Here is a 22,838-nt window from a genome sequence, read left to right on the forward strand (position 1 = left end):
TTTGCCAGCTAAAGACAGATTGACAAGCACAACCTCACCCCCTGGGATCTGATCAGCATGACTGAATACGTCCAAAAAACCTGTAAAAAGCTGCAGAATGTTCCATTTACATCCATGTATATGTGCAATACAAACTGTATTCGAACATAAGTCCAGCCAGCTGGCGTGCATAGAGAGAAACAGAACATGAAGAGAAAAAAAAGTCACATCAATGTATACTAGAGCACCGTTACATTGACAGGGTCCTACAGACAACAAAATTGGGGTGTCCAGTAGCTCAACTGGTACAGCGAGCACCCCATGTACAAATTCTGTGTCCTTGCTATATCTGTCCTATCAAATAAAGGCAAGCCCCCCCCCCCCCCCCCAAAAAAAAAAAATCTTTAAAGAAAAGAAATTTTCCCTTATGATACATTACGTTGATCCACGGGATATTACTTCATCTTCTACATGACACACACAGAAATTCCATGACTTATCCAAAACTTTCATTTTTACTAATTCCATGTCTTTTCCAGGTTTTCTATGGCCATGGGAATCCTGCATGACAGAAAAATTCCTTTTTGTGTCTAAAAGCTCCACATAAAGCTCCAAGAGTAGAAGTGAAATTATGAATGTGATTTAAGATTTCAACTGTGCAACGCAGGTCTTCTGAGGAAGGCTATTAGACAACAAAGAAACTAAACTCAGCTATGTAATATACAGCGATCTGCTGAACGTGTATGCCACAGGTGTGTTTTCGTCACCGCCATAAATTGTGCACTTAAAGCAGATTCCATATGACTGGTTTAACTTGTCTCAAAGGAAAAAAATCGACCAGCTCAGTGAAACTAGACGCTGAATTGAGGATGGGAGATCCGTTTATACAGTACAGTATGTCTTTACATAGAATTCATATAGGAGTTTAAATTGGGAAAATTACAGACAGACTACTTGTAAATTCAGGGTGAGCAACACAACGGTCCATAAGTTTGGAAGAAATCATCTGGAATCAGAAATAATCACAAGGTATACAAACATTTTGTTTTACTTCCTGTTTGTTTGGGTTTTTTTGTGTGTTGTTTGTTTGATTTTTTTCTCATTTTCTTTTTTTTTTCAACAAATGTCTTGCTAATTTCTGGGTTATATGTCCTTAAATTGCTCATTGCCTTCTTCTCGTGTTTTTTTTTTTTTTTTAAGAAATCAAGCCAATTTGCCCAGGTTTCAAAGGGTTAAAGAACTGATGTACATCAATTTAAGTAATTTATATTGCACTTTATTTCGCCAGATGCCTTTGTTTTGTCACTAATACTGCATTGTTTTTTTAGCATGTAATTAAGGTCTCCTCCTTGAGGCCGTAAAAAATCAGATTCTAAAAAGTAATAGCGATCAGTGAGTAGATGATCCACATGTGCAGAACTTAACATTTTTGTGTTCACACACACTTTACACCTGACCTCCCTATCCCTTAATGCTTGCCTTGGTGCCCTCGGGCCAGCGGAGCAGATCCAGATGCTCATCCAGGATCCCGCGGAAAACGTCGCCCAGCAGCTGACGTGAAACCTGGTGTTCGTCCAAAGTGAGAGTGGTAAGTAACAGCATCAGCGCACGGCGGGAGCAGAGAGGCAGAGTCACTCAGCCATTCCCACTTTCCTGCACAGAGGTGACGAAAATGAGGTTTTTGTGAATAATTACAAAAGTAACCAGAAAAACATCAACATCACGAGGGGAGGACGGTAATACAGCATCTTGGCAAGACCTGGCACTCAAGGGTGTTCTGAAGCTCTCGCTGGAATTGAATATATCTTGCTAAACAATACAATTGCAGGACATCCATAGGTAGTGGTGTTGCAACATATGATATTTTATGGTACAATAACTGTCTCAAAAAATGTTGCAGTTTCAAGGTATAATGGTATTACAGAATTATTATTTTTGTCAGTCAGAATGAGCCTTGAAGGAATGAAAACAGAAGGCTTACTTCTGTTTAAGCAAATGTTTTATTCCTATGAGTGAACTTGAAACATTTTATTTTGTATTTGAATATATCTTTTCATCAATTAAAAAATATTTCTATTAGTCTTGATCCTGCTTAACATTATTATTATTATTATTATTAATGATAATAATAATAATACTCTGTGTTTACTGTTTTTATTATATTTATTGTATTTACTTTTATTGGTATGGGTCTTTTGAGGTCTTTTGTTTAATTCCCCCTTAATTTTTGTCTAACCTTAGATTGGCATTATGGTTTGACATTGCTTTATTATTATTATCATCATTAATTATTATTATTATTATTATTATAATTATCAATGTAAATTTGCGTAAAAACTCTCCCTCATGAAAAAAACTAAAACAAAGGCATGATTCTCCATTGAAACACCATAACATTCATGGTTCAATTTCTCCATTGTCTCATAACTTTTAGGCAGCAGTACACAGGCCATTTTCTGGACAACTTTAAGGAAGTATTATCACCTCAGTTACACTGGAACTAAATACAAAGGGATGTTGGAAGAAAAAAAAAAATATAATAAGCTCCAATATCAACTCCAATGAATAGCTAGATCATATTCTGCCAAACCTCTGTTAAAAAACCGTAGATTCAATGTTTACGTCCACATTAGCATGACGAGCACATGATTAAACAAGCCTTTAAACCTGATGACAATCATGTTTGTGTTGACCTGTCATTCGGCATATATGTGACTCCACTAACGCATTTCAATTTCAACAATTTCAGATACTTTTTTTGGTTGGTTGACAGCCTGTTGTTCCTTAACCGTATGTTCAGAAACAGTAAACCAGGACTTTAATTTTCTACATTTTTAAATGGAATTCGGCGCGTGAATTCTTCAGCACGGGAACAATAACTTCGCTGACCGAGCAAACAGAAATTCCTCGCATCCTTGTATCGTCAATCCAGTTTCCAGTTTACCTTTGCTCATCTTTCCCCAGGTGACAGTGGAGAGGAAATACTCCAGAGCAGCCTCTGTCCCCAGAGCCATCACGGTGTCCGACACCAGTATGGTGTTGTTGAGGTCGACATGCAGGACTAACTTTTTCCTCTGGTCGTGGTTTGAGGTCCACAGCCCCCGAGGGACTGTCACCGCGGGGTCACCTGTCCCACACACAGGCTCGGGGACATGTCTGCTGTTTGACCCGTCATGTTCTTCAGCTTCACGGCTGCTGTTTCCGCCGAGCTCCGCCATGAGTTTGACACGGACGATGGTTATTAGTTTGAGAATATTTCAACTCAAACTTGCGACCCAACCGGCTCAGCTGTCTGACTCATTGATATTTAGAGGTGTCGTGCCAAAAAGTGTTCCTCTGCCAGAAACTGGTTGCCGTCCGCGGGAGCGCGCACAGCCTGTTAAAGCTGTATCTCTCACAGTATTTACGTCCTCAGCTGGCTGTAACGTGGATCAGACAGTCCTAGCATGTAAATACGCACAGCTTTATGTCCGTGGCAAGCGCATTGGTATGTCTTTGTGAAACTATAATGTTTCTCGAAACCCAATTTTCACATGTTTACGGTTTCTAGTTATCGGTCATGACATTTACGCGATTATATTGTTTCCGTTGTTTGTATGTGTTTAATATATATAAAATCTTGTTAGTAGTATATCATACTTCACGGATGACAAATAAAAATAAAGGTATTATCTGCTATTTTCTTTGTGAGCCTGTATTAGGCCTATATAACCTGCTGTATGCCTGTATCATAACCACTCCAGTCCTTTTTACCTCCTTTTACCTGTCGAAATACCTTTGAAGAGCCAATACAACAGATCAAATCTGCCAAAAAGTGATTGCAGCTCCTATCTTGCCACTGAAAGGTTGTTTCTGCCTCAAAATGACTTGATTTCATTCATAGTGATTATATTTGACAGATTATAGGTCACCCAGTCCCTTTTTTACCTGTATAAATACCTTTAAAAGACCAATGCAACAAGTAAAATGCAATTTTCAACTTGCCAAAAAGTGATTGCAGCTGCTATCTTGCTACTGAAAGGTTGTTTCTGCCTCAAAATGACTACATTTAATTCACACTGAATATATTTGACTGATTTGACAGATTTGTCAGATTATAGCCCACCCAGCCAGTCCTTTTTTACCTGTGTAAATACCTTTAAAAGACCAATGCAACAAATAAAATTCAATGTTCAACTTTCCAAAAAGTGATCCATGTGAGAGCAGCTGAAGATCTGAATACTGGGAGAGATACAGCTTTAACAGGCTGTGCGCGCTCCCGCGGGCTGCAATCAGTTTCTGGCAGACGAACACTTTTTGGCACGACACCGGGCACTTCCTCCTTCTCAAGCAAGCGTCTTCTTCTCCTGCAGATTTATAGTTGTACACTACTGGACAGAGGAAAGAGCGCCATCCTCCGGTGTTGTAAACAATTAGAGAAAGCGTGAAAGTAGGAGTTTTTGTTTTCTTATTTTTAAGTTTTTATGAACAGTTTTGAAAAACTTATATTCAGTGGACAAAACAAAATTTTACAAATAAGAATCATGGGGGGAAAAAAATTAACACAAGTATGAACATACACAGGGGTTTATCTAATAAATGTGTATGATGGCAATTTCTCTCTCAAAAAGATTATGAATTTAACATTTAACTAGAATAATTAACCATGTATTTCAACCATTCATGAAGACATTTTGATATATATGTTATATATGATATATATGCTCTTGCCAAAATTTCTTTGAGATACAACTGAAAAACAGTCCAGAACATAGTCACATGTACACACGGGGGGACTGTTTCAGTGTTTCTTCCATATTGTCACTGAAGGTGCATTCGTCCTTCTTATCAGGAATGTATCTATAAGTAACAGAATATACTGGATAGCATCTGTGTATAATTTTAAAAAGCAACTCAGATTTTTTTTGGACAGCACATGTACTTGTAAGGAAGAGCAAATTCAATATTCCATGCCTCACCCATCCAATGCGTGGTCAGGAGTTAAAGTAGTATAGTGGGATTTCAAACACCCACTCAGATAATATCGCATTATTTCATATAGCCACTCAAGTGTTTTGAGTTGGACCCTAGGTTGAAAGGTCATAAAGCTCCCTGGACCAAATCTGCAAAGTAACTTGGAACTAAAACTATTAAATTTGATAAATTTTACAGCTCTATTTTTTTTTTTTTAAATAGCCACATAGTGGTGCTATCCCATCATAAATCACTTATTTTGTCAAGGTTTATTATATTATATTATATTATATTATATTAAAGGAGGAAGTTATTGTTTCACATCGGAAATTTTAGTTGCGGACGTTACTGGCTGCGTTAACACTTCCGGTGTGCCATAATACCGCTGCGCATACCTCAGGTTTGTTTAGCCATTTCACCTGCTCGCTGGTTTTTTTAATCCTTTTTTGTACCTAGGCTTTTAAGCAAAGCTCCGGACATAGCCATATGCCCTTCAGTTGATAGCACTACTAGCTGTACTTACTATTCCCTTTAAAACCAAGTATTTAGCTCTAGAAGATGTTTAGCAACGGTCGACCATGCTAGTTTTAGCTAACGTTAGCTGGCTAATGTGATAGCACCCACCGCTGGACTGAAAACACACAGCGGCTTTAACGTTTGAAGTAATAAGCTCAACAGTAATTGTGCATTTTTCCCTGACGTACAATTATAACGTACTTTACAGGTCAACCACCGGCTTACTCAGACACTACTAACGTCTACTGGCCTTTTAACGTTAGCTAACTGCTAACGTGCACAACGTTACGTTATCGTTGTGATGCACGTTATCGATAATGGGATGTCAAATGCCAAACATAACAAAAAAAGTCGCCTTAGGTCCATTGACGAGGTATTGTTTGGGTTGTATTTAGCGTAAATATGACTACTTGTGCAATAAAAGTGTTGGAAATTGCGATGCGTTGTAGTGTTACAATACTGGGAATAGCGGGCCTGTAATCAGTTCATAATAAACAGTTTATAAACCTGACTTTTTTTTCTCCCAAAAAATCATTGCAGCCTGCTGGAGTGAATATTAATATTTACTTAAAGAATTTATTTTTATGTCACTCTTATGAAATAACTGCTGATTCACAATAAGGCCTCAAAATCACATATTTCGAATGGCAATTCTGCCAGATCCTCAACCTCGAAGAACATAAGCGTATTTTAACAGTTGGACAAACTGAAGACTAACAATGTTTTTCACCAGTGGTCACATTTTAACTACTTGCATAAACAATGTACATAGAGGAAAACTAGAGAGATACATTTTGAAAAACGATGACCTGCAAGTGGCAGGCTCTTCAGTTGATCTGTTTTAAGTGTAAATGTCAAACTCTGCAGGAATCAGATTAAATGAATTCTAAGTTGAAATGCAATGTTATGCACACTTGTGTGTTTATGTTTGTGTGTGTGTGATGTGGAACAGGCGGTGGAGAGTGGACGCTGATGGGGGACGAAAAGGAGACCTGGAAAGTAAAAACACTTGACGAAATCCTGCAGGAAAAGAAACGCCGAAGAGAATTAGAAGAGAGAACAGATCTCAAGCGCCAGAAAAATGTAAAGTATCTCAAAGCTAATGTAACACTCACATACGTTAACATAGTTTTTAAAAAAAATAATTTGCCAGAAACACTTGCTGTTTTAGTTTTGTTGTTTTAGAAGATTTCTATAGAAACTCATGGAAACTAAAAGAATAAATGATAAGAAAAGGCAAATTGTGTGATAAATTTATGTTTGAAAACACATAGATTTATTCACAGTAACATTATAATTGTAATATCCATAACTATTCTTGTTGTGTTTATTGTTTTCATTATTATTTTTTGCTTTTATATAACAGTTTAATGACCTATTTCTTAAATGTTGTTTCAGAAGCTTAAGACACACACTAAGAGACAGTTCTGATGAGAAAATAAAAATAATTTCTGTATTTATTCATTTATTGAGAACATTGAATTGCGTGTCTTATTCCATATCTGACAGTATTTTAATGATGTCTCTATGATTTTAACAAAATATTCTGCTTCCTCTTGTCTTGCACAGTTCACACAGGGCCTTGTTCCACAGTCGGATGATCGGGAAGCCAAACGAGATACTCCGGAGGAAGGAGAACTACGGGATCAAAGGATGGAAATAACAATTCGTAATTTCCCGTACACACGGGAGGACTCAACAGAGGACAGGTACTTGCCACTGTAAGAGACAAACATGAGTGTATTTTCACTTTGGAAGTAGTATGCATGGAATAATTCAATTTAAAATGTTATGGTTGAAAATGACATGTCGCTGGCTCTATGAACTGTCACAGCGTTTTCTTTTTATTTCTACAGGGGTGAGGAAGATGAATCATTAGCAATCAAGCCTCCACAGCAAATCGCAAGAAAAGACAAGTCTCACCATAGAAAGGAAGAGAAGAGAAAAGACAAAAGACGTCATCGCAGCCACTCTGCTGAAGGAGGTGCGGGAGTGCAGCTTAGTTACCGCTTACAACGTGATTTTCAGCTAAATACAACATGTTTGGAACAATTCTTCAAGATCTTCTTTCACTCATGGCCTTTTACTCTTACAGCAGGGAAACATGTACGACCCAAAGACAAAGAAAAAGAACGAGAGAGCGATCGCAGGAAGCGTCAGTGGGAGGAAGACAAAGCACGGCGAGACTGGGAGAGGCAAAAACGCAGGGAACAGGCCAGAGCTCATTCCCGCAGAGAGAGGTGAGCATAGACCCTGGAAAGGCACCCCATATTTGATTATTTTTGATCATTTACGGCACTAATGTGTTGATTGTTTTGATTTTCCATTTGATTAGTGTATGCCAGCAAGTTTTTTTCTTTTATTTTATTTATTTATTCATTTTATTTGTTTATTTGGAGTAAGCATTCAGTTTGCCAGGATGATGAAGCTTTTAAGCAACATGAAATTGATCTAAATTTCTTTTATTCTTCTCTCAAATTTATAGCTACTGTACTCTGGATGAAAATTCACTGTAAAAAGAATTAAAATTTTCGAAAAAACAATCATTTTTGAAATATATATATAGTCAAGTGGAAACGCAACAAACCATCCATGTCAGTTTTGTTATTGTAATATATTTCTTGTTGAATACAGCTGTGAGGGTAACAGGGCAATGCTGCAGCCATAAAATAATTGAATGTTTGAGTAGAACAAGCTTTAACAACTTAAACTAAAAAATAAACAAACATTGACAAGATTGGACTTTTGGTTGTCTGGACAGACCCCGATTGGACTCTCCTGGGTTTTTTTTGGACCACAGGGACCGCTGGAACAGCAGGAGCGCCAGCGTGAACGGGAGCGCAAGCTGCGCGAACAGCAAAAAGAGCAAAGGGAGCTGAAGGATCGTGAGAGGAGGGCCGAGGAGCGACGCAAAGAGCGAGATAGTCGGCGGGAAGGTCAGTGAATGAACACGATCACCCTGGTGGGCAATTTTTGATCCTGGATAGGGCCAGGCTGTTGATTCAAGTTCAGACGAAACAGCATTTTAAGGGAATCCAGCCTGAGGGCAGGCAGGTGGTATATAATGTTAGGAGGCATTTAAGACTTTGTCAGAAGTGTGAGGGCCTGATGGTGTAAGATCAAGAGGAGAGGTGGGGCAGCAAACTTTTTGTCTTTTAAATGTGTGTGTGTATCTGTGCCGTTATATCATTCTGTGTGGCCTTTATACATTCGGAGGTTTTTGCGGGTCTGTGATCACAGCGCAGACAGACCTCTCCATGAGTTCTGTTTTTCCTCAGCAGCAGTTTGTCAAAGGGTGGATAATTGTTCTATCAATCTGCACACGACATACTTTCTTTTACAAGAAGAATACGCAAAGTGATTTAGGAATGCTGAGAGACTGATTTTTTTTTTGGACATTTTTCAGCCCTATATTACATTAGAACAATAACCTCTATTACACATTGCAAGCATACATATAAACACTATTTAATGGAAGAACATACATGCAACCTCTGATTTAAATTTCATATACCATCTCGCACACTCCACATAGTCCTCTACTCATTAATGTCTTTGTAGATGTTTATGCTTTGTTGTTGTGTCTGTTGATTGATTCTATATTTGATATTGTAATAAGATTTTTGGCCTCTGAACAGGAACCTGCTGAAAACCACTTTTTAAACTGAGTCAGGCCAGTTTTAACTGTGACAAACCTAATATTACTTTTAACTCCTTTCCTGCATAAAACAAAACAAATAAAATTAAATGTATGGTTAAATGGGTGCACAGTATGGCTCGTTGATGTGGTGTGTAGGGGAAATTTATCATTATTTCATTGTTAATTGCATATTTTCACATGCACCACACACTACTCTATATTTTATTTCTTGTCTTAACTTGTGTGTGACTCAGCTAAGTTAATGACACATTTTAGGTCACAGTAACAAGTTGTGTTACCCTGGCTTCAACCTGCAACAAGGACATGTGACGTTCTGTTTTTTGAACAAACATGTTTTCATGGTGCCATGAGCTGATGCTTTTAGGTATCATCAGTAAAAGTGAATCCAAAGTCTGTTTTGATTGGCGTGTGAAAAAGGGGCCGGCTCCTGTGAGAAGTTATATCCATGTCTGTCAAATGTGGCGTGCTTCAGTTGCTCTGCAAACCCACTCAGGGCTTCGATTTAAGATCTTTATATTTCTTACGACTACACCTCCGAGAAGTTTCATTTTGAGTTAAAAAGTAAATTGCACTCAAAAAGGGTTATTCAAAGAATGAAAAAAAAAATGTAATTTCAACTTGAATAAGAGACTTCTCCTGTCCACAGTGCCGTCTCACCATCGAATGCTACCTGATGAGTCAAAACAAAGTCACCGCAGCCGAAGTCCCATCCGCACTCCCCGGGACAGATCGGAACACAGCGAACCACGGAGAAGTGGAAGTAAGTTTATTCATTTATAAATGAAATTTCACAGACTCACTTTGCCCAAGATCATCTTCATGTTGTACATTTCAGAATAACTGACACTGGCTTTTGTCTGCAGCATCAAAGGAGGAAAAGCCAGAGAGCAAAGATCTGCTCGCCGACCTCCAGGACATCAGTGACAGCGAAAGGAAGACCAGCTCCGGAGAGTCTTCCATTGGTAAAGGGTCATTTAACCTCGACTCATAGCAAAGACATGAACAACAAAGTCGCAGTACTTGGATTGTCCAGTTACCCTTTAACTGTAAATCTAAACACTTTCAGGACGCCTGATGTCTTTGGTCATTTACACTTCTGATAATAGGTTAGTCATTATAGCTTTGAACTGTATTAGAAGGGACGAGTGAGTCAGAAGCACTGCAGGAATGCACTGGTGTTAAACACAGACTGAATTTAAAGATGGACGACTTGTCCCCCCCTTCCCCCTTCATGCTTAAGTGAAGCTAAAATGTCCTGGACACAGCCACTGTCATCTTGAGCTGGTGTCTTCATTTGGAGCCAGAGTCTGGCAGAACGCCTGTCTGACCATTCGCGAGCAGCACCAGTGAACGCGAGCTCACTGATTGGCCAACACAGCTGTGAATCATGGCAGAAAAATCCACATTTTATAGCATTAAATACCTTATTAAAACCAAAATGATCTTTAAAACGATCACTTGATCAAACATCAGGGTGATGAGAACTACCTTAAATGACAGAAACTATCTTTGGGAAATATTTATTTGGCTTGTTCTTTGAGTTTTTTAGTTTGGCCTTTGTCTCATTCACTAACATGGAGGGGCGTGCTTTATAACCTGTACTACGGACAGAGACCAGGGAGTAATCGAGTCTATGGTGCTAACACATACAAGAATCTACAACTACAGGATAGTGTGGCTATTCATTATTGCAGTTGAATTGCTTCCAGTTATTTTTAAAAAAAACTTCTCTTGTATCTTTTCTTGTCAAGCATCAGGATCAGGCTCTGAGGAAGAGGATGATGATGAAGAAGAGGAGTCCAGCAGCCAGAGCGAGGGTGAAGAAGAGGAGTCCGTTTCTGGCTCAGGAAGGTCTGAGCATAGTGCAGGTAAAAGTGCCAAAAACAGCTCCACCGCTGTGACTTCTGTCACCGTGTCAGGTCCAGTTACGCAACATCACATGTTTAACACAGCAACATCCTCTCTTTCAGAGGACGTGAGTGAGGACGAGCAGTCAGGGGAAGACTTCGAAGAGGAGAGGGAAAATGGAAATCACAATCACATACCTGCAGGTGGGTAAACATGTCAGCTGGGATTCGACTGTGTTAGCAATTTGAATTTGACACGCAACTGAACTTGGAAAGTTTTCCAAAGGCATATTTGATCAAGCATCCCCATGATTTGAGTGTTCTGCTGCCTGGCTAAATTGTAATTATTTGTGTGGTTAAAAAAGGAAATAGGTAAACAGTTTATATCTGCAAACCATTTTAGATGGGAGAGTTGCGTGGCCAGTGGAGAGAGAGTCCATAAATCATATTCGGGTCAGTAAAAGCTTGGCTCTGTCTGCTGAATATTTGGCAGTTTTATTTATAAATCTTCTTTTGAAGGTCAATAAAATGTCTTGCCAGGATTCATCTCTGCAGGATTCTTAAAAGGCACAATCTGTGATCCTAATGCAAACGAAAATGTACTAAACGTTAAAAACACAGACCTACAGCCTGATGTCAGTAACACAGGGACTAACACGAGGCAACCACTTAACAGAAACAAGCCTTAAAGGGATAATTCTTTTGAAATGGGGCTTATATGAGTTACTTATTCATAGTCAGTGTTTTACATTCAGTTAGATGTCAGTTGGAGAAGCAGGCTGGAGTCTGACGAAGAGGCAAAGCAATGTACTTCTGTGGCGTTAGTAACAATACCTTTTCAGCCACCTAGAAGAATCTAATCTAAAACAGTTTAAATGTATACCATATATAGAATATTTCCAAAGCTTTCCCTTGATGCAGACAGTAATTACCGATGGGGAAACTAAGCTGTTATGTCGCTCTCTTCAAAGCCAGACTCCATTGAGAAAAACAGTGATTTAGCATCTCTGAAAACAAGGCCTGCTGGTCTACTGCTGCCTCCAACAGTTTGCTTCTTTGTCATATTGTGTGACTTTGGTGTTGAAAAGGTTTAGTTCGGAGTGGCCAAAGTAACACAATAACACAAACTAGCTGATCAAGGCAGCGGTAGACCAGCAGCTCCTGTGATCAGCAAGCCAAAATTATTGTTTGTGTTTATGGAGTCTGGTTGGAGCATAGACAGAGAACTAAAGCCAATAGCAGAACAGACTGTCTGACAGAAAGGTGAAAATATGTGAACTGATACAGATTTTTTTAGGTGGCTAAAATACATTTTGTTGCTGGACTCATCTACAGCAGTAGATTGCTCTGCTTTCTTCTCCAAACTCGGAGCGCGCCGACTGACACCTGCTGTATGTAATACCCCGACTATAGAGAAGTATTTCGCTCCCATACAGTTGGAGGACTCACAAATTGAATATGATTCAATCACACTGTAAATATGTTATCCAGCAAGTGACATCATAAACACAACAGTGACCGACCACCTCCTTAATGCAAAGTATGACTCTGATGAAGGCCGCAAGCCACGTGTTGATCACATGATGAAGTTGTTTTAAGTTCATGCAAAAATTGACATGGGAATTTTGACCTCTCCATATCTAAATTCTAGCAACGTAAATGTGCCAACACTTAACTGACTGCAGCCTTTCGCCTCACAGTGCCGGAGTCCCGTTTCGATCACGACTCAGAGGAAAGCGAGGACATGGAGGAGGAAGAGGAGGAGGAAGAAGAAGAGGAGGAGGAGGAAGAGGAGGATGCAGGAGATGGTGACCCCACGCCTGTATCTCAAGCTCATTCTGGACCCCCCACCCCCGAAGAGAACTACATCCCAGACTCCCCCCCGATTTCACCTGTGGAGCTGAAGAAGGAGCTGCCTAAATATCTGCCCGCTTTACAGGTGGGCACCAACATAATGCAAAATCCAGCTCAGCCACAAATTATTTTTGTAATCATTTAATGCAAGCAAGTAGCATGCTGAGCTTAGACTGTGTTGTTTTTCAGGGTTGTCGCAGTGTTGAAGAGTTCCAGTGCTTGAACCGGATAGAGGAGGGAACCTACGGTGTGGTGTACAGAGCCAAGGACAAAAAGACAGGTACGGAAATAAGCACATAGGTCCGTTCGCCTTTGGGGTTCTCAGATGTGTTTTTAGGGGTCTCACTGAATGCGGTCTCATGTTTGCAGATGAAATTGTGGCTTTGAAGAGGTTGAAGATGGAGAAGGAGAAGGAGGGGTTCCCCATCACCTCTTTGAGAGAAATCAATACAATCCTGAAAGCTCAGCACCCAAACATTGTCACAGTGAGGGTGAGTGGACTCGAAAATGACTTCAAATCAACACTTATATTGGCTAATGTGTGTCCTTAAGTGTCCGAGCTAAACCTCCTTCTTGTTTTTCCCTCCCTGTCAGGAAATAGTCGTTGGAAGTAACATGGATAAGATCTACATTGTGATGAACTATGTAGAACATGACCTTAAGAGTCTGATGGAAACCATGAAGCAGCCCTTCCTGCCAGGTAAACTGAGACATTACTGCATCTGTAAAAAGTTGAATGTGATTTTAAAAAAATGGTGCTCTGTCTTTATTTTTTTCCTTGTTTATGGATTAGCATTAAATCATCTGCCTCACAACAGCTCTATTGAAGCATGAAGTTTCTATTTCAGGTGAAGTAAAGACTCTGATGATTCAGCTGCTGCGAGGCGTGCAACATCTCCACGATAACTGGATCCTCCATCGTGATCTGAAGACGTCCAATCTGCTGCTGAGTCACAAGGGAATTCTCAAGGTATGTAGGACTGTGGTTCTCATTTAGGCCCCGTGAACTGAGGGGGGTTAGCTAGTTTGGTGTTATCTTGGCAACAACTGCTCTGTATTTCAGTGTAGGAAATATGCTTCTTTTTTTTCATGAGCTGCCTGTGCAGTAGAAAGACGCAAATACTTTTGAAACTGGTGCTACATGACCAGAAAAAACAGAAAAAGCGGTTGTGGCAATTGCATTTATTAGGTAGAAAACCTGCAACTGCCAGGCTGAACTGCACTGTAACAGGCAAATAAACGCTCCCGCAGGCAGGTGACGTAATGTAAACTCATCCGTTTGACATAGTGGCACCCGGCTGGTAGCAAATGATTTCTCGTGCAGTTCAACAGTAAGCTAAAGCATGTTTCTGAAAACATTTGAGGCGAGAAATATGCATCGCAGTAACCGAACCTTTGTTCATATTTGATCAGCGCTGTTTAGTTTTACTGCTGGATCTCCTTCTTTTCAGCTTTTCTTTTCACTGCGCAGGAAGAGATACAGCACCCACTTCCTGTTTACAAACGTTCACTATTACACCTAAACAGTGCACTAAAATATGTTTATGAAAATATTTTAAGCCAGAAAAAGAGACAACGCAGTAACAGAATCTTGTTTTATATTTGATCAGTACAGCCTACTGTTACAGTTCGATTGAGGTTTGGTCTGAGTTTGAGTGCAGCCTGTAGATTGTTTTTTATTAACAGTTTTAATTATTATTACGACTTGTGAAATATTACCACAAAAAATGTGTTGAAGAAGAAAAAAAACCCTAACCCTTAAATTTATTATATCTTTTTAAAAACCCATTCATAATTTGGTAGAGTATAGAAACTTCTATACTAAAAGCAGTTCCTGTGATCCATGGTTTGATGAAGTAACACTTTCTCCCCAGCTAAAAGCAATACATTACAGCTCCAGAGACAACACATGATTACTAAAAGTCAATCAGAGCGTGAATTTCTGGCAAAACTGACCAGCAGACAGCGTCCATGTGTAAATAAACGTGTTTTCACAGACAGTCGGTGTGAATTTTATGCAGGCTGACAATAGAAAATATGAATCACACTGTACTTGTAATTTTTCAAATCCAATATGACGATGCTGTACCATGCCGCACAGAGTATATGGTCTTTTCATCTCCTAGGAGACGTCAGAGAATCATAAAATAAACATTTGGAAGAATCCTGTAAATGTTGAGGTGTTGTTCTTTAACCCTGAATGAATTTTCGTGATGTTAATGTGAGCCACCTGTCCTTTACTGTAGATTGGCGACTTTGGTTTGGCCCGAGAGTACGGTTCCCCCCTGAAGCCCTACACCCCTGTGGTGGTGACCCTGTGGTACCGATCCCCAGAGCTGCTGCTCGGAGCAAAGGTGAGAATTCAACTTCACACTAACTCCACACTTCACAGGAACCATATGAAATACCTATGCAGTAGCTGAGGCTACAAATATTAGGCTGATGTATTTCTCAGATACGTGGTTACATCATATTGATTGATTTGGTTTAACCGAAGATATATTTCCAGGAGAGGAATAGTTTATAGGATACCAAATACCGCTGAAACACTATTTGAGTTTTACGGTATATGATTTACACAGCCAGATGTCAGTGGTCCAGCAGACCGTCTGAGCACATCCACTTTCGCACATGAGACAGACAAACGGAGAAGCTTGCCAGCAGACTGTCTACATTGTGTTTCTGCGGACTGCCACTGTGTTTGCTCTTCTCTCCGCAGGAGTACTCCACAGCTGTGGACATGTGGTCAGTGGGCTGCATATTTGGCGAGCTCCTCACCCAGAAACCTCTTTTCCCTGGAAAATCTGAAATCGACCAAATTAACAAGATTTTTAAGGTAAATGCACCAGTTTTCCTTTATAAAAAGCAATAAACTCTCACTGTAAAAGGGTAAAGCTCTTCTGTTTACAGCCTGTAAATCTTTTGAGTGTGTCCTCCGTCAAAGGAGGCAGCATGGAGTTCTGTAGTGCCCCACAGGGTGGAGCTGTTGGTAGACATTAAACCAGCTGATGAAGTTATTATGAAACTGAGAAGTTCACAATATAGGGTTTTTCCATAGTACAGGAGGTAGTGGAGCCGAGCCATGCCGTGAACGACACAGTGTGACTGTTTTTCCAGCACACAGCAGAGCACGGGAAAGCTGTTTACCTTGATGACATATTGGCAGGGTTGATCACTGTTTGAACTGTACCTCTGTGCAATATTGAAAACTCATTCACTGCCTAAGTACTGCAGAATATTACCATGTCTGCTTGATTATACCTGTTTTTTTTAGCAATAGCACTGCTGATTAACCGTAAACCAACCCACCTGTTTACAAGTGGAAAACTTTTAGTGTAAAGCTGAACAGCAGGGAGTTGTGCTTGCATCAGCAGCAACACACAGCTCCGTCGTGGCTGAAAGCAATCAGTAGGTCGTAAAATGAGGCTGTGTCCGTTTTCAGAAAAGGACGATAGCGAGGTATTGCCGCTTGCAGCTTTCTGGAGAACCACTCACCCAAACAACTTTACTTGTGACGCTGTGCTTCCTTGGGAGTATAAGTATCATTTGCTCTTTGGGATCAGGCTGTTTCTGTGAACATAAGTGCTAATTTCTGAAAGCTTTATCGCTAATTCTTTAAAATAGGGGTCCCCTCTCAATTCATCACACGATGTGTCCAATACTACTACTAAATATGACCCAAAGGGCGGCTTAAAGGTATAAAAGGTTGTCCTCAAATCAGAAGGTCAGCGGTTCCTTCCCCGGCTCCTCTAGGCAACATGTTGAATTATTCTTAGGCAAGATACTGAACCCCAAATTGCTCCCAATGCTGCACCAACGCAGTGTGAGTGCGTGCCGCACCATGTACGGTAGCCTCGGCCATCAGCGCGTGAATGTGCTTTGAGTGTTTGGAAGGCCAGAAAAGCACTATACAAGTGAAGTCCATTTACCATTTTTACCATTTGCCAAAGACTGTGCACTTCCTTGGTTCCTCAGCAATACGCCTGCTAAGTGTAAAGTCGATCAGATGAACGGTTGTTGACAAAAGAAAGACAGACAGAGACTGCACTAGTTACATGAAGCACGTCAGCCGTGTGGACTGAAGTCATCCTACTGTCTTTGCCAGTTATGAATCAAAGTATTGAAATGTACTTAGGACTCGTTTGGTGCCACACGTCTGAGGTTGATGTTGTCTTTTTGCCAAAGTGGGAATATCTAATATCCACCTCTCCTTGCACTAACAATATGCTGTCTGCCGACTTGTGTGTGTTGTCTGTAGGATCTGGGGTCACCCAGCGAGAAGATCTGGCCCGGCTACAGCGAGCTGCCCGCTGTGAAGAAGATGACTTTCACAGAGTATCCCTACAACAACCTGCGAAAGCGCTTTGGAGCGCTGCTCTCAGATCAAGGCTTTGACCTCATGAACAAGTAAGATTTTTCTCACTCCACACAAATCACACAACGTAACATCTCGAACATGCACTGCGTCTTTACTAGTCTGGTATTCCAACTGTTTTCAGTCTGTGTGTGCAGGTGACTGTAGCTGTTTGCACTGCGTACAGATAACTGTGTTCTTGACAAACCATCCTAGCTGTTAAGCCAGGATGAGTACATCGTTTGTTCCAGTAAATTTCCCAGTTGGTCAAAAATATATCCACACAGGCACTGTATTATTTTCCGTCCATTATTGATAGAACACTGACTAATATCAGCGAAAGGCAAATATCCACCACTAATCAGTAACAATCAGCATGACTCCTACACTGGAAATTGCCTTACTTGGATGAACCCATTGCTACCCTGTCAAAGTCTGTTACTCTTTCCAGCTCTTTTTATGCAGTCAGTGCATTTCTGGCAAGCTGACTTAAAACATGACAACGGTAGCGGAGCGGTAATTCATCAACATGCCTTAGCAGCAGTCCCGTTCCATCCCCTTGTTCCGTTTCACACACGCACGCTCACCATGGTGATGCTCCACACTACAGGAAAATGTTTTAGAAAACACACGTTTAATACGGAAAATCATTTTCACACAGAGAGTAATGGCTTCATAATTCTCTCTCGGACATTCCGAAGATCAGCATTGTTTAGCAGCTGCAAAGAGCAGAGACGAGCTTTTCAGCTCTCCCCTCAGATCTTTACCCACCCACAGAGCCTTCAGCCCACACCTGTAAATGCAAACCATACCGCTCGGTTACCTCGCAGCTGCAGAGGATGGCAACAGCATGTCCGCTGTGGAGGGATCAGGGTTCAGTGGAAGTTTGGCGCCCGTCCAACGCAGCTGAAACCTTCCAGCTGTCAGGAGACTCACGAGGCGTTTATCCAAGGACTGTTTCAGACCTCAGGAGGTCAACACATAGAGAAGTGCAGTTTGAAAGGCTTCAGACAGAGCATCCTGGGATACGTTTGGAGATTTAGTTTGTAGGGTAGAGTATTGTTTGAGTTTGTTTCCGATACCGGTGCCAAAACGATACTTTTAAACAGTGCTGGTGCCTAAACAGTGCCTTAACTGATCCTTTTTTCTGATCTGATACGAAATTTATATACATGTATATTTGTTTTTTAAATTTCAAAGGCCAATTTGAACTTAGATCAGGGGTGGGCACTTATTTTTCCAATGGGGTCACATGAGAAACCCAGATTTTTGCCTGGGGCCAATGAAATTTTGTTATGCGGTAACCTCTAATTTTATCACTAAGTTATCACCAGATTTCGGTATTTTTCTGCGTTTTGTCTTGAAGTGACGGCTTAAGTTATAGACTGTAGAGACTAGAGCAGTGTGCTGGCTGCAAACTCAGCACACTGCTTCACCGCCAACCTCTGTGAATCAATACTTAGCAGTCCATGACTTGTTAAACTACATTCGGCATCAACCTTACGCCTTTTCAGTGCTCATCTGGACCAGCAGTTGTCTCCAAATTGAAGCTCCCGACGTCTGTGTTGCACAATCAAAATTAAACACTTTATACGCTACTTGTGACAGGAAGAAGCAAACTCGCAATAGACAAGCATTTCAAGATAAAAGTCAATTTAGGTTATTGCACTTTTTTAAAATTTATTTTGGTTTCACAAGTAAAACTGTGAGGTATCTTCCCGGGCCAAGCAGAACCATCAGGCGAGTCGTGGGCTGTGTAATATATATATAAATATCAATGAATTAACACAAAACACTAATTAACTAATTAAAAGTTACAGTAACAAAAACAGCAACATACATTTTGAGTTGTTATCAGTTATTGTCTCCCTAATTCAGGGGAGTCTCAGCAGCTCCACATTAACAGTCCACCTTAAGGGAGCCTGGTCACTCAGTGTCTGACGTGAGGCTAACTTGGCACGCTAACTTCGAGGCTAACCCCCTTCAGTGTCATCAGCAGATGGCAAGAAAGACACGTGAGCTTTGCTTGGGTCTAGAGGAGTTGTAGCTTTAATTCACTGACAAAAAGCCCAAACTGTTCACTCACTACGCTGTTGTTTTTAACGTCACACTCTCTGCTCTGATCGCTGCAGCTGCACTGTCACCGTCACACACTGTCAGACACACACACTCTCCCTTTCTCTCGGCTGCACACTTGCTGCACACAAAATCTGGCACCGAATTCTGCGTAATGGTTTGATTCCTAAGGTACCAGCTGTACCAACCCTAGTAGTTTGGCAGGTAAACATCACACAGCTGTTAGAATATCACATCATCTGTGTAGGAAAGTGTTTGAGGATTTGGACTGTTTGTATCCAACATCAGAAAGGATTTCTTGCTTTATTTGATACTTCATACTTCAGGAAGTGCCATAACATAAGCAGGCCAGATAATATCCTAGGCCTCGAGACGCAGAATACTTCTGGTTCACATCCCAGGTATAAACAGTTCTTTATGGTCTGAATAAAAACCAGCAGGGCTTTTGGGTCCTGAGGGTGCTGAGTAAGTTCACAGGTGCAGGAAGAGCGCACATTCTTGAAATTCCCAAACAAAAACAATGATGTTGATACAAGTAGATGAGGGTCCCCTTTCAATGCCAGTATTGGGCCCCATGTGTCAGAGAGCAGGTATCAGTGTAACCCCAGTCAGTAACTCCCGTCCACACTAAAACAAAGGCAATTTGTTCAGTAAAATCTTTTCTGGCTCGTGTTAATCGTTCACTGCCCCCGCTCACACATGGGAGAGTCTAATCAGACACAGTTAGACACAGAAAGCCAATTATCACAATGAGCAGCTCCCCATTATGCTCTGTTGAGCCTGTCATAACCAATTTGGACTCCCTGCACAAACCCGCTGGCCCCTCACGTCAGGCCTGTATCTTGTGTCCAGATCAAGCGGCAACCTCCGAAGCTTCAAAATGAAGCCAACATGAAAGTGCAGAAAAACTGCAACTCTTCGAATGGCCATTTGAGGCTGAGTCTAGAAGCAAAGTAGTCGCTATAGAGTCCCATGTTAAAATGCCCAACTTTACACTTTACAGCAGAAACAAACATGTTTATAGCACAACACAAAAAACAGTTAAGGCCTTTATAGCTAATTTCAACATTCATGTCATATAATTCACCAATTTACACCTTTTTTTTTTTATTTTTTGTTTAAAGGTACGCAAATGAAGGCTAATGCTGCTTTGATTGACAGGCTGACAGCCGATACTGTCATCAGCTTCTCAATAATACCAACCCCTCGCTGCTCCACTGCGCCACCCTCTCGCCCATTTAGAAAACCTCTAACTTTAGGCTTTTGAACAGAAGTCCACAAATCAATGTCTGACATCACGGTAGCTACATACACTATTTTTAATTTATGGTTACACTTGGCCTATATTTTTAACATGGTGATTCCTACAAACATTACACGTCCTCTGCTGATATTTAAATCCTAAAAAGCTCAATTAAAACTCAGCTGGGTCATTTGGAGTCTTCAGATTTTCTCAAGAGCTGCACACAGACAGGACCATCAGGGTGCAGGACCATCAGGGTGCAGAACCATCTGTCTTTGTCAGCTTGTCACTTTTAGTCAACATAGGCGGTCAGTGGTATTGGCTGCTAGTGGAAGCTAATTTACAACAGTTAGTGTAGCTTCATCAGTGTCATTCCTGCTTGTGTCCAAAACTGCAGATCTATTTAAATTGCTGGGAAAAAAAGTCACATATCAGAGCAGCCGCTCAGAGGTCTGGAGCTAGATTTCCTCTTTATCAAAATAAATTCTATTTTTTTTTTTTACCACCACTCTGCTCTCAGACGATTGTGTTTAAAGAATCAAAGTCCACGCATCAATCGTTGCCTGGTTACCGATGCTTCTTTAGTAAAATGTCACTGAAGCGCATTAACATCTCCATATGAACTCCATCATCGGCTGTTTTCCAGATTTCTCACCTACTGCCCCAGTAAGCGCATTTTATCAGACGAGGGGCTGAAGCACGAGTACTTCCGCGAGACGCCGTTGCCCATCAACCCGTCCATGTTCCCCACCTGGCCGGCCAAGAGCGAGCAACAGAGGGTGAAGAGAGGCACCAGTCCCCGTCCACCCGAGGGAGGCCTCGGCTATAGTCACCTGGTAAGAACATTAGGCTCCACTTTCTCCATTACATACAGCTACCAGGCTTTCCGAACGCTGTCTGTGTTAAATAGATTACAGACCTACAGGCTTCTGCTTTGTGTCCGTGTATTTCCTTCTTGTGTTTTCCATGATGAGCACCCTTTAGTCCCTAATGTTTTCAGCAGTGGTCTTACCCACCCAGGAGCTTACGGCTGATACTGATGTTTCTCAGTAAAAGTTAGTGTTGATATTTGCTTCCCTTGACAACAAATCAGACCATTTCATGCCGAAAGTGTTGGTTGTTTATGTTGGTTTTATTCTTACCAAAGCGGAAAAGCTTGTGAAACATTAAAACTCCACTGAAACCCAGGAAAACTATAATAATAGGGATAAACATGTTCATGCATACTTGTGTGGAATACAATTAAAATGCCTTATGAGAGTCATTCAGGGTTTCTCAAAGTTAACCAGTGTAGTGTGATGAGTTCTCTAATAAATATGTAGGATATAAAAAAATGCATGATTTCACTAGAGTGATGAAACCGACTGCTGTCATTAACCATAACTTAATGTTGTTTGTATGATCACTCCAGGGCGATGATGACCTTAGAGACACAGGCTTCCACCTGACAACCAGCAACCAGGGAGCATCCGCTGTTGGTCCAGGATTCAGCCTCAAATTCTGAGCCCAAAACTGCAGGATGCCTGACCGTCTAACCGAGAAAGCGGGAGCAAAGAGTTCTGGGACTTGTCGTTGTTTTGGACAGTGTCACTGGTTTACAGCTGTACACCGGATCAATATCTGATCAATTACAACTGTAACCATATAGTCAGGACTGTCTCACAGCAAGACTGGTGGCTCGAACATGTTGAATCTCCAGAGTTTCCGCTCAACTTTTCGGCTTCTTCCCTATATTTTCAAGCCATTTCACTATTTTTAATATGGCCATTTTAGCAAAGAGGAGGCACGACCATACATCTGTTAGAAGTTTAGCTCTCATGTTTGAGTTTTGTTTTATTTTCCTTTTTATACTTCATGAGAGAGGACCAGATTTTCTAAATGGTTGGTATTTCCTGGCTGCCTGAGCTACTGTATAATGATGCAGCATTGGCTGTGTTCCCATGCAGCATTACGTTAGAAATTTGCTTAGGACTGTCAATGTCGCTCGATGACAGGGGGACAATGTTTTTGCTAGAAATAAAGTTTGAAACTTTGTTTTGTCTGCCGCCTTCCCTATATTTATAAACTCTGTCCAAGCTATGCAAACACAACCGCATGCTGCCAGAGGAGAAAAAAATGAAGGGAAGTCGAGCCTAAAAAAAAAAAAAAAAATCCAGCCTTGAACCCAACTTGGTAGTTGCTGTCCAAAAGTGATGTCATTCTTTGCACTGCACACTTTGTCTCAGTACTTTGTTCTTTCAGGGGGAAAAGGGGCCCAGACTTTGCTCTGCCTTTGTTTTCAAATGGCTCTGCGACTTCAGAATTACACCAATAAATTCTTTGATTTTGAGCCGAAGAAAAATAAACAGTACAGTA

At 40.8% G+C, this 22,838-nt stretch overlaps 1 protein-coding gene across 1 annotated transcript; it reads left to right on the top strand.

Moving 5' to 3' along the window:
• The first annotated feature begins 5,288 nt into the window (after nucleotides 1-5,288).
• cdk11b (cyclin-dependent kinase 11B) lies at nucleotides 5,289-22,517 on the top strand. Its single transcript, XM_042491075.1, is given in 21 exon segments — nucleotides 5,289-5,332; nucleotides 6,401-6,531; nucleotides 7,018-7,169; nucleotides 7,305-7,432; nucleotides 7,544-7,688; nucleotides 8,210-8,253; nucleotides 8,256-8,384; nucleotides 9,756-9,869; nucleotides 9,973-10,071; nucleotides 10,861-10,977; nucleotides 11,080-11,160; nucleotides 12,657-12,895; nucleotides 13,000-13,090; nucleotides 13,180-13,301; nucleotides 13,405-13,510; nucleotides 13,659-13,780; nucleotides 15,057-15,164; nucleotides 15,530-15,646; nucleotides 17,069-17,217; nucleotides 21,130-21,319; nucleotides 21,895-22,517. Coding segments are annotated over 20 exon segments (2,457 nt in total). The 5' UTR covers nucleotides 5,289-5,332; nucleotides 6,401-6,420; the 3' UTR covers nucleotides 21,988-22,517.
• Nucleotides 22,518-22,838: the final 321 nt, after the last annotated feature.

Source organism: Plectropomus leopardus, chromosome 8 (genome assembly GCF_008729295.1).
Source record: "Plectropomus leopardus isolate mb chromosome 8, YSFRI_Pleo_2.0, whole genome shotgun sequence".
NCBI classification, from domain to species: Eukaryota; Metazoa; Chordata; class Actinopteri; order Perciformes; family Serranidae; genus Plectropomus; species Plectropomus leopardus.